This window comes from Aethalodelphis obliquidens, unplaced genomic scaffold (assembly GCF_003676395.1).
Source record: "Aethalodelphis obliquidens isolate GAN/ISIS:26980383/991018 unplaced genomic scaffold, ASM367639v1 scaffold16, whole genome shotgun sequence".
NCBI classification, from domain to species: domain Eukaryota; kingdom Metazoa; phylum Chordata; class Mammalia; order Artiodactyla; family Delphinidae; genus Aethalodelphis; species Aethalodelphis obliquidens.
The window spans coordinates 22397748-22412706 of record NW_020837960.1 but is presented as its reverse complement, the minus strand read 5'-3'; the positions used below and the strand labels follow the sequence as shown (position 1 = coordinate 22412706).

General features: G+C 36.8%; 1 protein-coding gene across 1 annotated transcript in view; it reads right to left on the bottom strand.

Annotated features, from left to right (window-relative positions):
• Positions 1–3763: 3763 nt before the first annotated feature.
• Positions 3764–14959, bottom strand: part of CCDC169 (coiled-coil domain containing 169) — a 43120-nt gene continuing 31924 nt past the window's right edge. Inside the window, 6 exon segments of the mRNA XM_027116124.1 lie at positions 3764–3924; positions 7140–7197; positions 10689–10699; positions 10934–10941; positions 13542–13595; positions 13816–13914. Coding sequence (XP_026971925.1) covers positions 3825–3924; positions 7140–7197; positions 10689–10699; positions 10934–10941; positions 13542–13595; positions 13816–13914 — 330 coding nt within the window. The 3' untranslated portion in view covers positions 3764–3824.

The following is a 14959-nucleotide window of genomic DNA, read 5'->3' as shown; positions in this document are numbered from 1 at the left end:
GATATAAGTAACTCTGCACTGTAATCTCCAGCTATACATGATAAAACTAATGAAGATGATGAAAACTAGAAAAATTTTTTGAAACAAAAACTATATAGCTCTCTATAAATTAGAAAAAAAACCTAATCCTAGTCAAAAGTCAAAAGGTGCTTTATAAATATCTCTACAAGGTTATTAAACAAGAAATGGGATTATTCAAAAGAAGTCAAGGAAATACTGGGAAGCAGCATATAAGCTTCATTGTTCTTTTGACTAGCGTAGTATCTGAAACAGCTTCTTAGGTGGAAAATTATGCTAATAATATACTCTTGACTCAACAATGGCACTAATGACAATGCATTTTGATGTTTAAGATCATATTTTCTAAGATCAAATAATATTCCATTAAAATTTATCTGCGGGCTTCCCTAGCGGTGCAGTGGTTGGGAGTCTGCCTGCCGATGCAGGGGACGTGGGTTTGTGCCCCGGTCCAGGAGAATCCCACGTGCCGCAGAGCGGCTGGGCCCGTGGGCCATGGCCGCTGGGCCTGCACGTCCGGAGCCTGTGCTCCGCGACGGGAGAGGCCACAGCGGTGAGAGGCCCACGTACCACAAAAAAAAAAAAAAATTATCTTCTAGTTTATATTAAAAGGTTAACATATGTTTAACATTTTTTATAACAGCTTTATTGAGGTATAAATCATTTAACATGCAATTAACCCATGTCAGGTGCTTTCCATGCTTTTTTGGTTCATTCATGAAGTTGTACAACTATCACCATGATTAATTTTAGAACATTTTAATCACCCCCCCAAGAAACCCTATACACATTAGCAGTCATTCTCCATCACCCACCCTTCCCCCAGCCCTGCCAGCCTTCAGCTACTACTATTAACCTATTTTCTGTCCATATGGATTTGTCTATTCTCGACATTTCATATAAATGGCATCATACAATATGTGACTGGCTTCTTTCACTCAGGATAATGTTTTCAAGGTCCATCCATGTTGTAGCATATGTCAGTCCTTCATTCCTTTTTACTGCTGAATAATATTCCATTGTTTGGATATACCACAATTTGTTTACCCATTCATCAGTTGATGGACATTTAGGTTGTTTCCACTTTTTAGCTATTATGAATAATGTTGCTCTAATCATTTGTACACACATTTTTACGTGCACATAGGTTTTCATTTCTTAGGGCTGTACACAGAGGAGTGGAATTGCTGGGTCACATGGTAACTCTATGTTTAACCTTTTGAGGAACCAACAGACTGTTTTCAGAGTGATGGTGCCATTTTACAGCCCCACCAGCAGTGTAAGAGGGTTCCAATTTCTCCACATCATCATTATTATTCATTAATATCTGTCTTTTTTATTATCACAACATCTGTTTTTATAAATGGTACTTTTTAATATTTTGTAATAATTTAGACATTAAAATTGTTTTAATATATTAAATATTGTTTACTGATATTTTGCTTTATGAATTCTGAACTCTTCAAATACTGATATTAATATATATTTCAGTATTAAACAAAACAGAGACCCCAAACTATCATTTTTGCACTGATTATTTCAATAAATAATTGCAAGTCCTCATAAAGCTTTACATGACAAATTACCTTCAGAGCTTAGTATTAGGTACAGCTTTTTCTCCACTTGTATATTTCCTTATACAAAAAAATGCGAGCTGTGTAACTCACTCTTTCTTTGTGCTGATTACTAGAAAGCTTAAAGATAGAGCTTTTTCTTAGTTGGGAATCTTGCAAAACTTTAACTTTTATTTTTATCTTTTATCTTATGAGTCTTGTTTTTATATCTCTATATTTAGTAAAAGGCAACACAATCCTTTTTAGAGAGAAAATAGGGTATAAAAAAGTAAACAAATACATATGTAGTATCTAGTAATTATTTAATAAAATGAGTCATGGTACCTGATATCTATAGTTAGCTTAAGAATGGGGGAGAGGGAGCTTCCTTGGTGGCGCAGTGGTTGAGAGTCCGCCTGCCGATGCAGGGGACACGGGTTCGTGCCCTGGTCTGAGAAGATCCCACATGCCGCAGAGTGGCTGGGCCCGTGAGCCATGGCCGCTGAGCCTGCGTGTCCAAAGCCTGTGCTCCGCAACGGGAGAGGCCACAACAGTGAGAGGCCCGCGTACCACAAAAAAAAATAAAAAAGAATGGGGGAGAGGGGCTTCCCTGGTGGTGCAGTAGGTAAGACTCCACGCCCCCAATGCAGGGGGCCCGGGTTCGATCCCTGGTTGGGGAACTAGATCCCCCATGCATGCTGCAACCAGGAAGTCCACATGCTGCAACTAAATATCCCGCACACCGCAATGAAGGTCCTGCGTGCTGCAACTAAGACCTGACGCAGCCAAACTAAATAAATAAGTAAATATTAAAAAAAAAAATAGAAAGTTACTTTATATTTCTCTGCATTACTTTTTAAAGTCACATAAAAGAATTATTTGTCTATATGAAATACATGCATTCTTCCTTAAAGAAAAAAAGTGAGTATCTATAAGTAGTTATAGAAATACATTTGGCATGCATTACTGGTGATACTGAATAGAATTTAGGTTTTTGGTGCCAGAAACTGTACTTACCTCTGAGTGATTTCTGTAAAGTTAAAAGTCCAATAATTTCACTTATTAAGTTAGGGGAAAAAATCATATGTACCTTCCAGACCTAGGTGACAGTAACAAAACAATCTAAACCAAATAGGAGAATTGAATAAAATTTTTAATACCTTAAAAGAACACTTCTTGGGCTTCCCTGGTGGCGCAGTGGTTGAGAGTCCGCCTGCCGATGCAGGGGACACGGGTTCACGCCCCGGTCCGGGAAGATCCCACATGTCGCGGAGCGGCTGGGCCCGTGAGCCATGGCCACTGAGCCTGCGCGTCCGGAGCCTGTGCTCCGCAACGGGAGAGGCCACAACAGTGAGAGGCCTGCGTACCGCAAAAAAAAAAAAAAAAAAAAAAAAAAAAAAGAACACTTCTTGTACCCTCATTCTATTTCCACTCTGTACTTGAGTATCATGAACACTTGGCAAAGTTTGGTCAAAAGGGCCATCACTATAAATTAATAAACATAAAGTTTGGTCCAAAGGGCCATCACTATAAATTAATAAACGTCACTAGGCCATCACTATAAATTAATAAACATCATAAAATGACTTAAATTACCATGTGCTAAGTGGCAAGACCTTGCAGTTGAGTAAGTATTAATTTTCCAGAATAGTAGGAAACCTTAGCAATTGTATAGTTTGCCTCAGTCATTTTACAGATGTGGGAAATGAAGATGAGGTGAAAGAACTTGCCCCAAATGTCCTAAGTTCACAGCAGGGTGGGAACTATACCCAAGCTGATGCCTGTTTCCACAATACCATGATAGTTCAAATCAAAGTTTAAAATGCATCTGATTTTCAGCTTTGTTTAAACCTTGAGTTTTAAAGAGCTGAACATGATATAGCGTAAAATAGCAAAAAGTTTTGATGAACGCACATTTTTAGCTAACAGCCAACTAGAATCCAAATAAAATAACAATGTTACTATCAGAGCAGATCATGGGCATATTATTAAAAGCAAGTGTAATGATGTCAACCTTAACGCTTTCTAGGATATTTTTTAAATCATAAGAATGCTATTAGATGGTATAGGGTCACTTGAGAAAATTACTTTCATACAAGCAAAGGAACAAACTTCTGGAAGAAGAGCTAAAGAGAAGTTCGATAGCTCTTTCTTATCTATTCCAATCCCTGAAAAGTGTGTGGAACACTAACTTCAGAAGTTGAAGATTACAGATGAAAAAAGGGAAGAAATAGTAAACCACACAGTCTGGAATCACAGATTGAGTTTTGGAAGATGGTTTGATCTTGAAATCTTTTTTACTGGTCCTTTCATGGCATTCATTGTCTTCTGATTAACTGAATTACATCTTCCCCTGAAATGAAATAAGTGTTAATGGTGACTTTTCATTCGTCGTTGTGTACAACAAAACGACATTGTATGGCACGTGGGGAGGACTGTATGTTTCACCTAGCTGACCCAGCTCACAGTCCTTCATAAAGAAATTTCCCTATGCAGATTTTCTGCTTACTGTATAATCCTAAACAGCAATATGTTACACCATATCATCTTGTCAAGCTAGAGAGGCAACTAGCTCAAGAGCAGATAATCCAAAGGCTTGGAAGCAGCCCATGAGGCGGCCTAATGTGGAGAGCTTTGTCCAAAGAGGGATGAGATCCCCAAGAGGGATGATACTTGCCTCTGGAAACGTAAATTAAAGCTAGGAAAATACATAGAGAGAGGCCATGAAGTAGAGCAGGGACAAGGTGGAAATAAGGATCCATGAGTAAACCAAAGATATGTGACCTAAAATTACAATAAAATTGAAACTCTGATATATACCAAGGTCTATGATATAAAAGTGATATAGAAAGTGAAGATAGCAGTTGGTAATGAGAAGAAAAATGAAGTGGAGAATAAACTAGGGGTCTATTATACTACAAATAGTAATAACACCATTTTTATAGCAGATAATCTGTGTCAGGGACTGTTCTAAATTTTATTTATTTATTTACTCGTATCAACTTCACAAAATCCCTATGGTGTAGACACTATCATTAGCCCTGTTAGATAGAAGAAAGAAACAAAGTTATATAGTTAGTAGGTAGATCTGTAATTTGAATTCAGGAAGTCAGAGTTCAAAGTCTGTGCCTTTAATTTCCATTCTATATGGCAAATCACTAAGGTGATGATCCATGAACATCTGCTAAGGTCTTTAAAGCTTCCCTGAATTCTAATTCTAATATCTGTGGGCCCAGTTATATTGGAATTCCTGTTCTTAGATTTCCATGGGATCACCTTTCCCTTACTGACTTACATATCTTTATAAAGCCAACTTTCCCGTATGCTCACTTGATGTAGTAAGAGCCAGCTTCAATTCCCTGCAAGGTGCTTTAAAAAATATTTTTCTCAGCGAGTGATGTCAGCAAAAATGAGGGAATAGAGACCTCCAAAACTTATTTCCTCCATAAAAGCAATGAGAAAATCGGCAAAAATGGTCAGAAGCAACTTTTTCAGAAGTCTAAAAATTAACCAAAGGCTTGCAGCAATCCTGGAGAACTTAATACACACACATACACACACACACACACACACACACACACACACACAACTGAAACTCTGCAAGAACACTGAGCGTTGTAATATTTTAACTTGCCCTACCCTGCTTTCCTCAGCTCTGTGGTATTGCTGTGAAGAAATTGACAAACTAATCCTAAAATTCATATGGAAAATAAAGGGACTCCGAACAACCAAAACAATCTTGAAAAAGAAGAATAAATTTGAAGGACTCAGACTCACTGATTTCAAAACTTTCTGAAAAGCTAGAGTCATCAAGACAGCATGGTACTGGCATAAGGACAGACTTATAGATCAATGGAATAGAACTGAGAGTCTAGAAATAAACATATGTTTATGGTTAATTTTTTAAAAGGGTGCCAAGGCAATTCAATTGAGGAAGAATAGTCTTTTCAGCAAATGGTGTTAGGACAACTGAATAGACACATGCAAAAGACTGAAATTGGACCCTTATTTCACACCATATATAAAAATTAACTCAAAGTGGATCAAAAAGGAGCTAAAATTATCAAACTCTTGGAAGGAAACCTGTATAAATCCTTATGTTCTTGAATTAGGCAATGATTTCTTAGATATGATACCTAAAGCACAAGCAACCACTAAAGTGATCCTAGGAAGCCAATATCAATTGGACTTCATCATCATCAAAACTTTCAGTCTTCAAAGAACATCATCAAGAAAGGAAAAAAACCCCAAAGTTGGAGAAATTATTTGCAAATCATATATCTGATAAGGTCTAGTAACCAGAATATATAAAGGACTCTTACAACACAACAAAATTAAGACAAACAACTTATCAGTAATTGAAAAATGTGTAAAGGACTTGAACAGATATTTCTCCAAAGATAATATACAAATGGCCAGCAAATGCATGGGCACTAAGTATCTAATGAGGGTCCCTGGAATACAAAACTTTACATGTTGTCACAACTCATTGCTGGAGGAACTAAGTCTTTTCCTATATGATTCCACTGGGGGACTTTTAGACACTTGTGCCTGGTTTCCTCCAAACTTCACCTCATACACCCTTTTCCTTTGATGATTTTGCTTTGTACCCTTTTGCAGTAATAAATCTTGGCTGCGTGGGCACATAGATGCTGAGTCCTGTGAGTTGTTCTAGCGAATCATGCACGGGAGTGGTCTTGGGGCCCTCCCAACACAGAAGTATAGTAGTTTCCAGAGGGAAGTCCTTTTCCAGAATTTACTTTAATGTTTTAACTACACTGTATTTCCACTGATGAAAATGTACAAAGATAATGAATTATAATTTAAAGTATTTATGACTACTCAAGGAAGAATACTTATCAATCTAGCCAAATATCGAACAAAATGTTGCTTTCCCATGAATTTTCACCAAAGAAACTTGCTATATTGCATGCATCTAGAATGCCTGTATTTGAAAAGGATTCTGATCTATAGCTAATTTATATCTTCATTTACAATTTTTATATTGTTAAGTTATATATGAAAATCTTCCCTATGTGAGGTAAGGTTATAAAAGACAAGGATTGCCTGAGTAATTCTTCTGTACTTAGTACAGGACCAGGAAAATCCATGTGTAGATATAACCTCCTAAACTCATAAAATATTCCTCTGTTCTTTATTCATTCTTAATTGTTTTTGTTCACATAGGGAAACACAGTTTAAACTGTACTGGCATCTACATTTATTTCAGTGTCCATATTTCCTCACTACAAAGGTTAAGGCTGATAATTTAATTGGATTTATATCGTTGTTAATGGTGTAGTTGTATGCTCTACTTGGGAACAGTATTATTCTAGCTTGGAAACCAAGATCTTATCATGTTTGAGGACGAAAAGCATTCCTGGAACTTACAAAATATATATAAATAGTGAATGGAGAGAACAAACTTCTTTAAGTTCTCTTATCATCTGCTATTTTACATTGTTGCTATAAAATCTGGACGTTCAACATACAATGGACACCTGTTTTGTGAGTACCATTCACACGTGAATATAATTAATTAGAAAGGAAATATATAGTTAGACTTAAGTTTTCACTAGATTCTCTTTCATTCTAGGCAGTTGATCCATCTGTTGCCTTTTATTTATTTATTTTTTAAAGGGATTAAAAAGAATTTAATTGAAGTATAGTCTACAAACACAAAAGTACACATATAATAAATGTATAGCTTGTTAAATTTTCATAAACTCAACACTTCCATGCAAGTAGCATCCAGATTAAGAAGTAGTACATTATCAATACCCCAGGGACGCCTTATTGTTTTTTTTTTAACATCTTTATTGGAGTATAATTGCTTTACAATGGTGTGTTAGTTTCTGCTGTATAACAAAGTGAATCAGCTATACATATACATCTATCCCCATATCTCCTCCCTCTTGCGTCTCATCTGTTGCCTTTTAAAACTTGGTAGGAGCCAGAGAACTGAAATACAAATAGTTGAGCATTTATCCTCTTATTTCATGATTGCTTTCAGAGATAAGAGGAATGGTCAATTCCCAATTAACTCTTTCCTAGCCAGGTCCTTTTGTAGCATGACTAAGAGAAGCTGAAGAATAATGGGAAATTCTGGGCTTCTCCAGTATTATCAGGCTTCTAAAGATTCTGGAAACCCCTCTATCTGAACCCCATAGTCCATGCAATTTTTTAAATAAATATAGAGTAAATTATGAAAATCATATCATCCATTTGGTAAAGACCATTAAAAGTTTTTACAGACACTAAATATAAATAATATATGTACTCTGCCGTTAGGGTTGATAAGACAATAGGAGCTGTAGGTATCTTGAAATGGAAAGACAAGATCAGATTTTCATTTATTGTCTATTTTTAAATTCCTCCAGGATACAAAAGTGGACACACCTTGTGGGTGGTGTAAATATAATCTGCAATTCAGGAAAAATTGAGGCTGATGACCTTAGAGATGGTAACTGAAGCCATGAGTAAATGAGATCGTTTGTTAAGAGCACACAGAGAGGTAAGAGAGTCGGTGATATACACTTGGAAAAGCAACTTTTAAGGGATAGGAGAATCACTAAAGATAGGGCCACCATTTAAACAACAGGAAAACCCAGGAAAATATACTGGCATGGAAGTCAAGGGGGGTGGGTGATAGTTTTAAAAAGTGAGCACAGTTAGCAGTATGAAATGCCTCAGACATGTCTGCTACCAGGAGGCTTGATAAGGAGTCATTGTATTGTATTTGGCTATTAAGAGATAAACTGTGTCAGAACTCAGTGGTGGGGGCAGAAGGCAGCTGAAAGAGGAGTGAATAGCAAAGGCAGTGAGTGTATCCACTCTTTCATGAAGTTTAGCTGAGAAAAAGAAAGCTAAGGTAGTAGTTTTATGAGGATAGGGCAAAATAGAAGTTTGTTTTTGCTGTATTTTGGTGGAAGAGATGAGCATGCTGCAGACAAAGGACACACCACAGTCAGTGGAAGAGAGATTGGAAATATGAGAAAATAATTAGGAAATGAGTCCTAGAGGCAGCAGATAGACTTTGGAAGAAGTATGGGATCCTTTTACTTTAAGGCAGAAGGAGGAACGGGAAAGATGGATAAAGATGTGCATACATTTGAAGGCAAAAGGGAAGGCAGTTGGATTTCATACCTGAGGAACTCTTTGCTTTGTGAAGCAAAAATATTAACTAATTTTCTAAAAGTGACAACTTTGGACCAGAAGATGGAATTCATTCATTTATTCACTCAGCAGATGTTATTGAGCATCTTCTATGTGCCACCACTACATTAGGCACTGGGGTACAAGGACAAATTGCGGTTCTTACAATCTATTGGGGAAACAGCAAAATAAATAGATTGTACATTAGCTGCCTTAGCAGAGGTTTGCATAGGTGCTTTGTAAGCATACAACAGATGCAACTAATTCTGGCTTTAGGGGGATCCACATGGAATAGTAGCCAATTAAGAACTAGGGAAAGGACATTCCAGACAGAGGGAGCAGCACAGGCGTCAAGGTATAAAGCAGATGATAGACACAGGAATCACATATATCATTGGTCTGGCTGCAGTACAGGGCGTAAGTAAGAACATAGCTGGAGAGGCAGGCACTGCGTGTCAGACAGGACCTTGTAAAACACACTGAGCAGCTTTGCTGAGATCCTTTGGACAATGCAAAGTCACTGAAATTTTATACACTGAAGTGTTCTTCACCTGTATTTCAGAATGATTGCTCAGAGAGCAGAGAAGAAAAATGAGTATGGTGAGGACAAGACTAACAGCTATGCTGTTGAGATTATATCTCAAGTCTACATTTAAACCTGGGAGCTCTATTTTCAAATGAACAATAACAAGATAGAGTTGTTGAAAAAGGCAACGAAACAGCTGGATAGTCTAGAACCTATGTCATGAGGAATGGCTAATGTAACTTAATATTTTAGCTTAGGTGGCAAAAAAAAGCTATGAGAAGACGGAGAGCTGTTTTCAAACCTTTGAAAAGCTGTCGTATAGAAAGAGTGTAGACTTCCTCTTCAGAGGATGGAACTAAAAGCAATGGGTTTTAAGGAAGTCTCAAAGAAAAAGAAGAAGGAACAGAAGTTTCAAGGAAGAAAAATAAGGAGTTGATGCTTTAACAAGCCTAAAAATTAGAATTGCCTTACAATCAAACAGAGCTGCCTCAGGTGCCTTATCTGGAAACGAAAGCATTATATTCAACAACTCTCAGATGCATTGCTAGAATTCTCTGTTTGTGGGAATAGAAGTTAAGTTTATTGTGTGTTTCAACAAGCTCTAGTCAGTCTTTCTGCTGACTCTGCAGTACACAGGGCACTGTACAGGCATACCTTGCTTTACTGCACCTTGCTTTATTGCACTTTGCAAATAAATCTGTAGAAATTTTTCTACAAATTCGAGGTTTTGTGGCAACCCAACACTGAGCAAGTCTATCTGCACCATTTTTCCAATAGCACTTGCTCACTTCATGTCTCTGTGTCACATTTTGGTAATTCTTGAAAAATGTTTCAAACTTTTTCATTATTATTATTATATAATCTGAGAAAAGATTCCTTTCAAAATATTACTGCTCATTGACAATGCACCTGGTCACCTCAGAGCTCCAATGGAGATAGACAACAATTGGTTTTCGTGTCTACTAACACAACCCCCATTCTGCAGCCTATGGAGCAAGGAGTTATTTTGACTTTCAACTCTTACTACTTAAGAAATGCATTTCGTAAGGCTATGGGCTGCCATAGTGATTCCTTTCATGGATTTCGGCAAAGTAAATGGAAAACCTTCCGGAAAGGATTCACCATTTAGATACCATTAAGAACATTCATGATTCATGGGAAGAGGTCAAAATATCAACATTAAGAGGAGTTTGGAAGAAGCTAATTCCAATCCTCGTGCATGACTTTGACAGGTTCAAGACTTCAGTAAAGGAAGTAACTTCCATCTGATGGAAGTAATGAGAGAACTAGAATTAGAAGTGGAGACTGAACATGTGACTGAATTGCAATCTTGCAATTGCAATTGTAATTACAATCTCATGATAAAACTTTCACAGATAAGGAGTTGCTTCATGTAGTTGAGCAAAGAGAAGTGGTTTCTTGAGATAGCATCTACTCCTGGTGAAGACTGCTGAAATGACAACAAAGGATTTAGAATAGTACATAGATTTAGTTGATAACAGTGTCAGGGACTGAGAGGATTGAGTCCAATTTTGAAAGAGGTTTTACTGTGGGTAAAATGCTTTCAAACACCATTGCATTCCACAGAGAAATCATTCGTGAAAGGCAGCGTCAATCCCTGTGGCAAACTTCACTGTGGTCGTATTTCAAGAAACTGTCACAGCCGCCCCACCTTCAGCACCCACCACCCTGATCGGTCAGCAGCCATCAACGTCGAGAGCAGACCCTCCACCAGCAAAACAATTCTGACCTGCTGGAGGCTCAGTGACGGTTAGCATTTTTTTAGCAATAAAGTATTTTAAAATTAAGGTACGGATATTGTTTTTTAGACATAATGCTCTTGCACTACAGTATAGTGTAAACATAAATGTAATATGCACTGGAAACCAAAAAATTCCCGTGACTTGCTTTACTGTAATATTTGTTTTATAGTGGTGGTCTGGAATCAAACCTGCAATATCTCTGAGGTATGCCTGTATATCCTTTTCTTAATCTTTCATTTTTAAAAACTGAAATATAATTGATGTACAATATTCTGTAAGTTATAGGCATATAATATAGAGATTGACAATTTTTAAAGGTTATACTCCATTTATAGTTATTATAAAATATTGGCTATATTGCTTGTATATTCTTAAAAAGCAATGTCTTATACACGGTGTAACTTAGAAGAATCCTGATATGTGGAAACTCAGTTTCAGTCAAAGCAGTGAAGCCAGCAGAAATATAAACAGCAGACTCAGCAAAAGGCTCTAGTTATCTACTAAAGAATCAATTATTTATGTATTCAGCATGGGAAGAACTGCAAATCATTCATTGACCTTTCCAGTCACCATAGTATCCACATGGTCAGAACCATTTTGACTATAAAGATTAACAATTCACTCTAGAGTGAAAATCCTTATTAACATTTACACAGGGAAACAGGATTAACATCTTCCTGGGAAGCTGTTAAAATAGGCTTTGATTGTATGTTCAGTGATCCTGTATAATCAAACTAGGAACTATTCCACCCAAATGATTTTTTCAGATAAACAAAGCTAAAGGAGGATGGCTAAGGCAAGTCCCTGTCGCAGAGAGAGGGGCTAGGGAGATCGGGAAAGAAACACAGGAAAATAATATTTACCATTTACTGGAATTTAGAACCAATTATGTGCCAAGCATTTCACTCAGCACTTTACTTACATTATATCTCTAAACCCTCACAAATCCCCTGCAAGATAACTACAGTACCACTGCTTCCCTTCTACAGAGGAAGAAAGAAATTGAGGCCCCAAAAGATTGAACCACAGTTAGGCACAAATGTGATATTCAAATCCAAATTTGCAGTGACTCCAGAGTCTGTGGTCTTTCATCGTATCACGGCCTCTTAAGGGAGGTGGCATTTTGCTACACCTTGAAGGAGGCAGAACAGGAGTGTAAGAGAAACAATGTACTCCAAGTAGAGAACATGGTCTGAGGAAAGGAATGTGGGTGCCAGTGCTGCAGGGCTTCCAGCCAAGCACCCAGAACCATAAAGTTTGAAGTGATTGTCCATTTTCTGGATAAGAGACTACTGTGAGCGATGCTATTTTGTCTCAATTTCCTGCTTACCTTCATTGGCACTAGAAGTCCAAGCCTCCCTTTATCCCCTATTGCCCTGACTCTCATTCTCAAGTTGTTCTATGCATCCTCTTGTTGGCTCCAATCCCCAGTGCTAACTCCCTTCCTCTCAGTCCTTTCATTGAACCTCTGGAGACTCCAGATCAGTGATTAGCCGATTACCTTTATGGCAAAACCAGCCCTCAAGGTCCTCTACCTCCTCGCCTCATGTAGCTATGTCCTGACGACTCCAGCCCTCTTTCTGGCTCTTCTTCCCTTGACTATCGCTGTTGAAACTCTTCAGAGCTATATCTTAGACTATCTCTTCTTTTCACCCTGTGTATTCTCCCTGATGCATTTCATTCATTCACATGGTGTCATTTACCATCTCTGTGCTAATAAGTTCTAAATCCATATCTTCAATCCTGATCTTTTTTTTTCTTTCTGAGATTCATATATCCAATTGCTCTTTGGACACTTCCATTTGGATAATGCACACTGAAAATTGAATTTATATCCTAAACTTAAAATATATACCAAAATAAAGTTAATAAACATTAGATATTTAAATGTCAAATATTAAGCCATGTAAGTACTAAAGAGACGTGATGAATGTTATGAAACACTGAGGTGAAGACAGTCTTTTAAACTATGACATAAGAAGCCATAAATAAAAGATAGGTCTGACAACATCAAAATAAACTCTATATACCAACATCATAAATAAAATGAAAAACCAAATGAAAAACTGGAAAATATGTGCATTGTCTTTCATAATTCACTGATCACTTTCCTGTCCTGTCATTTATAAGTATACACTTTCTAGCAATAGCAATGCTGGGTCTATCTTAGACTTCACCATGCATAACTATGAGGTAAAATGCCTTAAGTTTCATGACAGCAGAGGGATAACCACTTATTTGTTTGAATTCTAGCAATTACAAATCAAACTAAAAGAACAACTAAGGAAGCAAATATGCAAAATACACTCTTAATATGGGAAACATATCTCATTTTTACCTTTTTATTAAAGTTATATGTTTTCCTTTTCACCCTCCATATACAGAAACTTGGTACCTTTGTTTCCCATAATTCCAACAGCTGTTTCCCTACCAAGCCAAACCAATCAAAAACCTAGAAAAGTGAATAACATAATTTACAGTAAGAGGAAATTCTTAGAACTTGGAAGTAAAAAAAACAAAAGTTACCTGAGACCTTTCGGCAAGGTATGTACAGTGCTCACGGCTGGTCTTGTGGTAACCCTAGGTGAAAGATACAGAAGTAAAGAATCCAGCATCAGAGAAGATTTATAATACTAGCGAAACTACTGCTAAGTTAAGTTTATGTCGCTATGCTTTTTTAAAGTAATGTACAAAATAGTTTTGTAAGTATATTGTGAGAATTATATAGTAGGTTTGTAGATAACATACTAAAAATCATGGCAGTTCCAAAGGGACGTCTTAGTATAGAATAAAAACAAACCTTTGACTCTTGTTCCAGTCTCAGTGCAGAGTCTTTTACTTGATTTTCAAGACTCCTTTTTTCTTTCTCTAGTTGTTTAAGCAATGTATTTAAGGCTTCCTGAAAGTATAAACAGTAAATTTTTACATGTGCTCACATTCTAAATAACAATAAATATGACCACCAATTTCTTCATTGACAAATTCCCTCTCCTCTGTATCAGTCTGTGATTTCAGAAGTCTTTAATATGTACCTTTTCAGTAATAGTAATAGTAATAATTACAATATTCATTGAACCCTAGCAATATGCCATGTGCTAAGTGCTTTCCATAGATTATTTCATTTAATTCTTATTATAGCCATGGAGATGGCTAATATATTTATTTCCATTTTATTGTTGAGAAAACTGCTAGAGGTTAAATAACTTGCCCAAAGGCACAGAGCTAATAAATGGTAGAGCTGGAATTAGAATCCAGGTAATCTGACTCCGAAGACAACACACACTAACAATTATTGTATGTGTATTCATAAGATTGTTACCAGGGTAACAAAAGCAGAGTGTTAGAACAGGTGATAAGGTTGATAATGAGGGGAATTGTGAAAATATTGTAGAGTAGGACAGTTCTGGAATCTAAGACATCAATCCATCACAAATACCCCTCATCACAGATAGCTGAAGCTGAGTAGAGAAGAAGGTCAGCCAAGTGCCAGAGCAATAATGCACTACACTGATTTGGTTTAAAATTTTAGTTCCTAAACTAATAACTGATCTTTTCCAGTAACTCCAATTATTTCCCATATTCTTACATATTAGATTTTAAAATCGCCAAGTCAAATTCTACACAACTCCTGTTGGTCATGATCTAGGTCACCGAATTTATTAAAAGACACATTCAAATAAAAATGGAAGCTGCCGATTTAAATCTCCACAGAGCAAACTGCAAGCTATTTTAGAGCGCATACCCTTCTCCTGAAACACAGCTCATTCTTGAAAAAATTTGCTTATTCTCTCTTAGATACTTGTTAATAACTATTAGAAGTGTAAAAATTGTATTAATAGGAATAATTAGGTCAGCTGAAACAGGACAATTTCTAGTCTCTAAAAATAACAGCAGTGATAAAACAAAAATCCTTTGGAAGTGACAATTCTCCACTATGCATATGT